The sequence below is a fragment of the Bos indicus x Bos taurus genome, chromosome 18 (genome assembly GCF_003369695.1).
Source record: "Bos indicus x Bos taurus breed Angus x Brahman F1 hybrid chromosome 18, Bos_hybrid_MaternalHap_v2.0, whole genome shotgun sequence".
NCBI classification, from domain to species: domain Eukaryota; kingdom Metazoa; phylum Chordata; class Mammalia; order Artiodactyla; family Bovidae; genus Bos; species Bos indicus x Bos taurus.
Genome location: NC_040093.1, coordinates 11,002,135 through 11,012,445, shown reverse-complemented (window position 1 = coordinate 11,012,445; position 10,311 = coordinate 11,002,135). Strand labels below are relative to the sequence as shown.

Sequence of the window (10,311 nt, the reverse complement as noted above, 5' to 3'; positions counted from 1 at the left end):
GGAGGATCCTTTACCATCTGAGCCACCAGGGACGCAATTTAGACAGAGAAGCAACTTCTTGCAAATTATATTAGGAGAGGCTCATGAGCACTGCAAAGTAGATGAAAACTTCAGAGCTGAAAGAAATGAAAGTTTGGTTCTTGACAAGTGAAGGTGAAGGTGACGTGAAACCCACCAGGTCCTTGTATGTGGTCAGCTTTCTCTCTCTCAACTTTAGGGCCCTCTGTTCTTTCCTCTCGGAGAAGGCAATGGCACCCCACTCCAGTACTCTTGCCTGGAAAATTCCACAGACGGAGGAGCCTGATGGGCTGCAGTCCATGGGGTGGCGAAGAGTCAAACACGACTGAGCAACTTCACTTTCACTTTTCACTTTTATTCATTGGAGAAGGAAAGGGCAACCCACTCCAGTGTTCTTGCCTGGAGAGTCCCAGGGACAGGGGAGCCGGTGGGCTGCCGTCTATGGGGTCGCACAGAGTCGGACACGACCGAAGTGGCTTAGCAGCAGCAGCAGCATTCTTTCCTCTACATCCGGTTTCTCTTGAGTCTGAAAATTCAAGTTCTCTGTGACGGAGGAATGTATCTGAAACGACATCCATCCACAGTGGCCACCAGGCTCTATTTAAATGCTTGAGCCATAGTCACGCCATTTTTATTTTTTTTAAATCATTTTGTTTATTTATTTTTGGATGGGCTGGGTCTTTGTTGCTGCACGCAGGCTTTCTCTAGTCGTGGCTCCACAGATTCTGGAGCACAGGCTCGGTAGTTGTGGCACAGGGGCTTGGTTGCTCTGTGGCATGTGGAATCCTCCAGGACCAGGGGTCGAACCAGTGTCCCCTGCATTGGCAGGCAGATTCTTACCCACTGTGCCACTAGGGAAGTCCAAGCCTCATTCTTTTTTTTAATTGTAATATTTATTTATTTGGCCATGTTGGGTCTTCGTTGTAGCGTGCAGAATCTTTAGTTGCAACATGTGGGATCTAGTTCTCTGACCAGGGATGGAACTCGGGCCCCCTGCACTGGGAGTGTGGAGTGTTAGCCACTGGACTGCCAGGGAAGTCTGAGCCTCATTCCAACACTTCATCTAGTCAACACCCATGTTTCTACCTTCGGTCCCGTCTCAATTATCACTTATTTTTTCTGTTTAAAAAAAATATTTTAAAGTAATGAATTTTAATACATTTTATTTTTTAGAGCCGTTTTAGGTGCACAGAAAAATTGAGCAGAAGATACAGATATTTTTCATGTAACCTGTACCCCCGTTACATGAACAGCCTCCCCATAATCAAAATTCTCCAACATCGGTTCTGATCTATGAACCCACATTGACATATCATTACCACCCACAGTCCATACACTTTTTTAAAAGGACCCAATTTTACACAATCAGCAAGTTAAAGTGCTGAGGCTAGAATATATATATCAAAACCTTATAGTCCATAATCAAAATCCCAATTTACTTACAGCCAATCACCTTCGATTCGTATCTCAGAATAAATTCTTTTCATGAGAGTCTTACATGCTCCTTTCCCAACAAAATTGTACAATCTTTCCCATGATAACAATTAAACGTCTTCATGCCCTCCCCTAATAAATCTCACCATCAGTCACAGTATTTCCAAACTCTGTCCTTGTTATAATTCCGGGTCAGTGAACACCATGCTTTCCCAAACGAATCCCCGTCCTCGGTACATCCCCAGTAAATGAGGTGTCTGTACCAGAAGGGAAACACACATTTTGCAAAGTCTACAGAGAAGAGAGAAACAATCAAAATAAGAAGCCTTTTTATTTTGTACCTTGTCTCTGCCATCACACACACACACACACGTGTGCATGCACACACGTTCCCACTCCCATCTGCTCTACTCTGTTCCACCATAAGCACATGCAAAACAGTATGGGTGAGGGATTGAGGTTCTGCGGAAAGGTTTCTTTTCACGGTAACACGGTTGAAGCACTCAGATGCTTGGAGCAATGTGATTTCTCTGACCGTCAGAGAACCGTGCATCCCTTATTTCACAATTTAATTGACTGTGAATTCCCTTTGTAGAACCCTCGTGTGATCTCACGCACCCCCAGCCCACTCCCCCAAGACCAATGTCACCACCTTGACTTCCAAGCCAAGACCTCACCTTCTTCAGAACAGTACTTCCAGTATCCTTGGTAAGTTTCATTCAGGGAACACCACTTGTGTTTTACCCTGAACTGGACACAGTCATGGAAGATCCCGTCTCTATAGCGGAATGGAAAGAAACACTTGCCCTCTAGAGAAAACGAAGATTCAGGTCATCCCTCTCTGGGACTGTTCATTGAGATGTTACGTTACTTTCCTGCTGCGGGCTGGAAGGGGGGTTTGTACTCAGAAGTCAGAATCGGGACCCAATTTTATTGAACAATATCGAGTCATACAATATAGCAGAGCTGTGGGAACTCTACTAGTAAAGGTTTTTTGTTTGTTTGTTTGTTTCATACCCCTACATCCATCCCACTATTTTCTATGGCATCAACAGTCTTGAAATTTTGCTCAGCATTTGACCCCAGTGCCAGCAATATACCTTAAGCTCAGAAATGTAAATGTGGGCATCTATCTATTAAATGATTACCACCACCTCCCACCATATCTCTTTTCTTCATCCTCTTCCACCATCATACACCCTCATCCTCACACACACACACAGGCGCGTACACACACAGCTATTTATACTATTACATTTGTGGTTTATTTCCGTACTTGATAATGTTAATACGAGGTATTTCTCACCCCCAGCACCATTTTTGTTCATAATATTCCTGATTACTATTGGACATTTTTTTTCTATATGAACTTTAAAATCAGGTATTTTTCTATTAGATTGGCAGAAATTAAAGAATAGAAACAGGTAGTGCCAGTGAAATTTCAGAGTGGTTTCTCCATCTTCTTTTTGTTTGTTTTGGTTCTTGGCTGCACCGTGTGGGATCTAAGCTCCCCGACCAGGGATCAAACCCCAGTCACCTGCATTGCAAGGCATATTCTTAATCTATGGACCACCAGGGAAGTCCCTATATTACATTTTATGAAAGGAGAAAAAAGATTATTTTTTTTTAACCAGGAAAATATCCCACTGATTTCCCCATTTTTACAATTTTTCTTTAAAACATGCTTTTTAGCAGAAGTTTTCTGATCAACTTACCTTTGACTTCTGGAAGATGAGTTACAGTCTCTGAAAAGTAAATTTGAAGTTGACATTTATTTCATTATTCTCATGTCTTCCACCCAAGAACATGGCATGATCTACTTTTTTAGGAATTTGGTTTCTGTTCTTCAATATGATTATATAATTTACTTTATATAAGTCCTTCATATTTCTTGCTGATGTAACCCCAAAACATTTTGTGACATTGATATAAAACAGAATGCTTCATTTTCTATCAGTGTCCAGTTGGTTCTTACCAGTATAGAGAAAAACTACTGATTAATGCATTAAAATGTCTATCTTCAATTCAGTCGTATAGCCTGATTCTCTTTCTAAAACTAGTCATCTACTAGTCTTCCTAAGGACCTTAAGTATACAACCATACAAGAATTTTGCCTGTTATGTTCTGTAGCCTTACAGATTAGTTCCTTTTGAAAATAGCACATACATTAGAACCACCTCCTTCCAATGATTTTCATCAGTTCTATTTACAAAAGACATCTCAGCGGTTTCCTGGTTTTAGTTGGAATGACATTAGGATTAAGGATGTTCATTTCAGCATGGTTAATAACAGTAAAGGAAAAGAGAAAAGAATCCAAAAATATCAATCACCAAGGGAATTTTAAAACACGGGACAGCTTTATAATATCATATGGGCATCAGAAAAGATGAGGATATAAACAGATATGGAAACATTTATACTTTGTTTCCAAGATGACAAAAGGCATTTTCTGTTTCATTTCATTCTATAAGATGCTATTTTTGCAAAAATAAAATTATATGTAATGAAGATATTTGATGACCTAAAAATATTATCAGTAAAGCATACAGTAAAATTATGATTTCTCTCTTCTTCTTTTTCCTTAACTATTTTTAACATGGAATGTCCTTTATCTTATACACAAACACATAATATAGCAGTTTCATGAAAAATATGATTTCTTACCAGGAAAAGAAGTACAGTATTCAATTGCTTCACATTTTATTGCAAAATTTTAAAAGACTTTTCAACTCACCCATAGTTGGTGAATATTTATCTGAAAGACACAATTTTAAACAAATTTTCATTTCACTAGATTTAGCCTTTTAAATAAAATAAAAATAAATACGTCACCAAATTATTCTAGTAAAAATAATATTTTAAAGGTAAAAATTCAATGTTTATTTCCAGTGGTGTTATTGTGGGTGACTTCTAATTTTTCCTTTTGCTTTAACTGTACTTTCCAAATATTGTGAGTGAATAAGGCACAATTAAAGTTATTTTCAGAGAAGGCAATGGCACCCCACTCCAGTACTCTTGCCTGGAAAATCCCATGGACGGAGAAGCCTGGTAGGCTGCAGTCCCTGGGGTCGATAAGAGTCGGACATGACTGAGCGACTTCATTTTCACTTTTCACTTTCATGCATTGGAGAAGGAAATGGCAACCCACTCCAGTGTTCTTGCCTGGAGAATCCCAGGGACGGGAGAGCCTGGTGGGCTGCCGTCTATGGGGTCGCATAGAGTCAGACACGACTGAAGCGACCTAGCAGCAGCAGCAGCAGCAGCAAAGTTATTTTTAAAACAAAGAAACTCAACAGGCAAAAGTAAATGATTTACTTTTTCCACCTTCCCTACAAGATAAATCACACAATAATAGGAAAAAATGTATTTTATCATCTCACCATTATTTCTTGTTTTGTTTTATTCTATTTCTTTTCAGTACTGTCTGCAAAGTACAATTTGAAGCAACCATTTACTTAACTGTCTTAAAATGAGGTCCAATTAGTTTTAGCGTCTATTAAAAAAGGATCTTTTCATCAATTTCACAGGTTTGTTGTAAGGATTAAATCAAAAACATATGTTTTGGGCTCTGCCCAGTAGAGAGCAGTTAGCAAGCACTTTGGATATGGTAGTAATTGTACTGCAATGATAAGGCTTTCTCTTATTACAATAATCCTGATTATTTTCTACTATCAAGTGGAAGACTTATTCAGGCTTGCGATGTGATGCACTTAGTCGAGTCATTCGTTTCTGACTCTTTTTGACCCCATGGACTGCAGCAGGCCAGGCTTTCATGTCCATCCATTCGGTGATGCCATCCAACCATCTCATCCTCTGTCGTCCCCTTCTCTTCCTGTCTTCAGTCCTTCCCAGCATCAGGGTCTTTTCCAATGAGTCAGTTCTTCACATCAGGTGGCCAAAGTATTGGAGCTTCAGATTCAACATCAGTCCTTCCAATGAATATTCAGGGTTGATTTCCTTTAGGACTAACTGGTTTGATCTCCTTGCAGTCCAAGGGATTCTCAAGAGTCTTCTCCAACACCACAGTTCAAAAGCATCAATTCTCTGGCACTCAGCTTTCTTTATAGTCCAACTCTCACATCCATACATGACTATTGGAAAAAACATAGTTTTGACTAGATGGACTTTGTTGGCAAAGTGACGTCTCTGCTTTTTAATACACTGTCTAGGTTGGTCATAGCTTTTCTTCCAAGGAGCAAGTGTCTTTTCATTTCATGGCTGCAATCACCATCTGCAGTGATTTTGGAGCCCAAGAAAATAAAGTCTGTTACTCTTTCCAACCACAGTGCCTCAGATTTTCTTCTATAAAATGAGGACCAAAACTTTACCTACCCCAGGGGACTGTTAAGGGGGCGGCAGAAGGTGAGATGGTTGGATGGCATCATTGACTCCCTGGACATGAGTCTGAGCAAACTCCCGGAGAGAGTGAAGGACAGGGGAGCCTGGTGGGCGTCAGTCCATGGGGTCGCAAAGAATGGGACATGACGGAGCAACTGAACAACAAGAGACTGTTAGGAGGAACAGATTATTATGCATATGAAGTATTTAGAATAGTGCCTGAAACAAAGAACTTCATAGCTTGTAACTGCTATTGTTACCAAGAATGTTATAACTACTGAAATATTATCACCATCATCATCATCACCATCATGTCATCACAGCTGTCATCATTAATAAGATTCAAGCCAGTGTACAAGATATTGGGTTGGCCAAAAGATTTCATTTCAGGATTTTGCATAACATCTTATGGGAAAACCCGAGCAGACTTTTGTGGCCAACCCAATACTTGTTTCACATACCACCTGTGCTATATAAAAGTATAATGTGAGCCTCACTGCTTAACGCTAGAAATGTTTTCTTCCACTCACACAGAAGGGAGGGCGCTAGACAATTCTTTGGAATATGTGGAAATGCTTGCCCGACACAAAGATTTTAAATATTTTTAAAAGGAAACCTGATCTAATCACAACAGCAAAGAGTTACGCAGCATTCGTGGTAGGAATGTAAAATAGTACAGCCCCTAAGAAGTTTCTCAAAAGATTCAAAGTAGAATTGCCATAGGATCCAGTAACCCCACATCTGGGTATTTATCTGAAAGAACTGAAGCCAGGATCTTGAAGAGATCTGCACTACCATATCATATCATCGCAGCCAAGATGTGGAAGCAACCTAAGTGTCCATCGATGATGAATGGACAAAGATGCAGTTTATATACACAACAATATTTTTCAGCCTTAAAAGGAAGGAAATCCAGCCACAGGCAAAGACATGGATGAACCTGGAGGGCATATTATGTCAAGAGAAATAAACCAGACCTAGGAGGAAAAACACAACATGATTCCACTTTATATGAAGCATCTAAACCAGTCAAACTCATTCGTGAATGTTGTCACTAATGTTTACTCGCGAATTTATGTTCGACTATTTTGTGACCCCGTGGACTGTAGCCACCCACCCTGGAGAAGGAAATGGCACCCCACTCCAGTATTCTTGCCTGGAAAATTCCATGGACAGAGGAGCTTGGTGGGCTATTGTCCGTGGGATTGCAAAGAGTCAGACACGCCTGAGCGACTATCACTCTGTTGAAGTTTAACTATTAGTGTTAGCCCCTGGGTGGTCCAACCCCACAGGAGACAGAAATGCTAACAGGCAATGGACGACAATCCCAGAACTCTGGGTTCACATGGCACGTCAGGGTCTGCCCGCCTGGACAGTCCTTCCTGCAAGTGACCCCACTGTCATGGGATCCCTGAGTACTCCTCAAAGCTTGTTCTAGTGGAGAAATTATGTTTTGTGCATGGCAAATTTCTCACCCTGGAACAAGATCAATAGGATGAGCCTTCTGTGAAGTCTGGCCAGGTCAGTCACATGTCCAACTTCAGGACAGGCAGACAGGTGATTTAGATTGTTGGTGTTGTTGGTCAGTCATGTCCAGCTCTTTGTAATCCCACAGACAATAGCCCACTAAGCTCCTCTGTCCATGGAATTTTCCAGGCAAGAATACTGGAGTGGGGTGCCATTTCCTTCTTTAGGGGAATTTTCCCAACCCAGGGGTTGAACCATGTTTCCTGCATTGGCAGAAGAATTCTTTACCATGAGCCACCAGGGAAGCCCAGGTGATTATAGCGTTTACAGTCTTCCTTCTAGCCCGTGAACTCCTGGAGTGGAGGTACTCGTATCATTTAATCTCTGCTTCCTGTGCTCCTGAAAAAATGAAAGTGTTAGTTAGTCAGTTCCAAGTCTTTGCGACCCTGTGGACTGTAGCTCACCAGGCTCCTCTGTCCATGCAATTTTCCAGGCAAGAATACTGGAGTGGGCAGCCATTCTCTTCTCCAGGGGATCTTCCCAACCCAGGGATTGAACCTGGGTCTCCTGCTTTGCAGGCAGATTCTTTATGATACAGGATCCAAAACCTACTATCTCATCGCTCCTAAGATGCTAAAATACTTGGCTTTTCATGTTTGAACATTTCCAATATCAGAATGCCCCCTTACACCTGCTGGCATCCTATTATCTGCAGATCAGGTTGCTATGGAGATGTGCCTTCACTGAAGATGACGGTATTCAAGAAGTCAGCATCAAAACGAGTAGTATGGATGTCTGTGGCTCAAAAGAGAAATCCCTGGAGGCAAGAACAGGCTTTCTTAACCTCTGGGTTACAAGAGGAGAGAGAGGCAGTGAATAAGCAACAGTTTCAAAGACTCAAAGTAGATCACCACTACCTACTTGTTAAGACTGGCTCACTGCCCAGGACCAGTGAGTTTTAATTGCTTTATGTGTTGTTTCAAGAAATGCTGCCATCACTGAGATTTTGCGCAGCCAAAAGAATGTTATATGGAAAAATATGACTTTAATAATTCAGAAGGCCAGACACAAGTGGAGAAATTTTAGGAACATCTTAACTAGCTTCTCTCATGTATAATTTCCTTCTTATGAATGTACAAAACTGACATCTTGTAAAAAACCTATGTATAAGCAACAGTGTTGTTTTTCAACAAGTGTAAAAAAATCTAACTGATAAGGTAGTAGTAGTCATAGTTATACCAAGAGCATCTTTTCCTTTTTAAAAAAAATGTAAATGAATACTATGTTTGATTTATCTTTCCATGCAAAGATGACCTGAAGAGTTGAAAATAGTTTGTGCAAGATCATCGTTTTTTTGCCATTCCATAAAAAAGTTGTTTTGACAACTCTGTGTAAGTCTCTTCAGACATGTGAGAAATGCACCCATAATGAAATCCCTTCTTCTATTGTCAATTTATAGCAGTTGAAGGCAACATGATTTTGGTAAAAAGAATTAAATAGTTTTTCCAAAAATTAGTTCCATTTTCAAAAACCTCTCCGTAAGGCATTTAAAATATATTAGCATGGGAATTTCCTGGTGGACCAGTGATTAGAACTCCGTGTTTTCACTGCCAAGGGCCCCGGGAACTAAGATTTCACAAGCCTCACTGTGTAGCCAAAGCCCCCCCAATCCCCCAAAATACAAGACAAAAGTACACAAACAAAATATGTTAGCAAGAAAGAAGACACATGGTCATCAAGGAACATGACTTCTGTCAACAAAATTTTCTAATTCACATTCCTGCTCTTTGTTGAATCATCTTATTTAAAAAATAATAAAAACCCAGGGCTTCCCTGGTGGTCCAGTGGTTAAGACTCCATGCTGCCAATGCAGAGGTCATGGGTTCAATCCCTGGTCAGGGAACTAAGACTCCACATGCCAAAAGAATTTTTTTTTTTAATTAAAAAAAAAAGTTCATCAGTGGATTGTGTCTATTTTATTTTCAAAAAAAAAAAAATACAGAGTATCTTTTTCTTTCTGAGAGAACATGAGATAAAGATGGCCCTTACCCTTCCTGGCGTCTCTGATTTGATTACACATGGCAGGAGAGGTTTTCAAACGTCCAACCCCAGGTACTGTCACATCGCTCCTCACCTCCATGTTGGAGACCAGCCACGCTGTGGAGCCAGTAGACCGAGACCGACAGAAGCCCCACGGGCAGGGCCATGCTCCTCCCTCCAAGGAGCAGTGATCCACCAGGAGTGGACCCTCCGGAGTTTATAGCCACAATGCCTGTCTCCTCCCCGTCCCCTCCCCTTCGTCCCTCCTCTCTTTCTCCTTCTTCTGTTTTTCCATCAACCCCAGTCCCCTCCTTCCCCCTTCCTCTTCTTCTCACCTGCCTTCTCTGCCTTCACCTCCTCCTCTTTCTTCACCTTCCTCTTCTCTCTCTCTTGGCCCCAAAGCCAGACCTCCTCCTTTTTCATAGGAAGATACACACACAGACACACAGAAAATAATAAGCTGGCATTCAATAAGACAAGGATTAGAAGTCATCACAAGGAATTTCCAGTTGTTTCCATGACAACAAAGATCACGGGAGCAGTCAGAGATTCATCCAAGTCTTGGACCTTACCAGTCTTTGAAAGCCAGGGCTGAAGAATCCCCTGCAGGATGCCAGAGAGGCTGCCTGGGGAATCAGGTTTGCTTCATGAATACAAACATCTCGGTGTATGCTCCGTGAACCTTCAGTGTGAGCCACTGTTTTCTCGTGGCCCTTAATAATCTAGCTAATGAGTTACAGGTGACCTCGCAGTTCTGGGAACGAGCAATGCACCATTTATGGTCACTTACATCCCACAATTCTGAGAAGTAAGGTTAATTGGTCAGTTATGCAGCGAGCAGTACAAACTTGAGCTCGGTTATAGTAATTGTTGCTTTCTCTTCTTGTTCGTTAAAAAACCAAACTACTGGCAGCGCTAGTGGTAAAGAATCTGCCTGCCAATGCAGGAGATAAAACACTTGGGTTTGATCCCTGGGTCGGAAAGATCCCCATGACTAGGAAATGGCAACCCACT

The 10,311-nt window shown here is 41.3% G+C and overlaps 1 protein-coding gene across 10 annotated transcripts; it reads right to left on the bottom strand.

Annotated features, from left to right (window-relative positions):
- Positions 1-448: 448 nt before the first annotated feature.
- Positions 449-10,172, bottom strand: BSPH1 (binder of sperm protein homolog 1). Of its 10 annotated transcripts, XM_027515306.1 has the most exons (7): positions 9,870-10,141; positions 9,633-9,711; positions 7,546-7,656; positions 4,187-4,207; positions 3,168-3,197; positions 2,130-2,261; positions 1,165-1,743 (listed from the first exon to the last, which is right to left on the bottom strand). In XM_027515306.1, exons 4-7 carry the CDS (start codon positions 4,188-4,190, stop codon positions 1,601-1,603), a joined length of 309 nt encoding a protein of 102 aa, XP_027371107.1. In that variant the 5' UTR covers positions 4,191-4,207; positions 7,546-7,656; positions 9,633-9,711; positions 9,870-10,141; the 3' UTR covers positions 1,165-1,600. The 10 variants fall into 10 exon arrangements, with proteins under 10 accessions (XP_027371103.1, XP_027371104.1, XP_027371107.1 ...); XM_027515302.1 differs by lacking the exons at positions 7,546-7,656; positions 9,633-9,711; positions 9,870-10,141 and adding exons at positions 449-580; positions 9,307-9,541 and having other exon boundaries at positions 1,599-1,743; XM_027515303.1 differs by lacking the exons at positions 7,546-7,656; positions 9,633-9,711; positions 9,870-10,141 and adding exons at positions 1,013-1,137; positions 9,307-9,542 and having other exon boundaries at positions 1,599-1,743.
- Between the last annotated feature and the right edge of the window lie 139 nt (positions 10,173-10,311).

Excerpts from the sequence above, each read along its gene's own strand:
- BSPH1 (XM_027515303.1), bottom strand. The coding sequence starts at position 9,397 with ATGGAGGTGAGGAGCGATGTGACAGTACCTGGGGTTGGACGTTTGAAA. Across the intron at positions 4,208-9,306 it reads AATCAGAGACGCCAGGAAGG|ATAAATATTCACCAACTATG; the intron begins GTAAGGGCCATC and ends TGTGTCTTTCAG. Across the intron at positions 3,198-4,186 it reads TAAATATTCACCAACTATGG|AGACTGTAACTCATCTTCCA; the intron begins GTGAGTTGAAAA and ends TTTACTTTTCAG.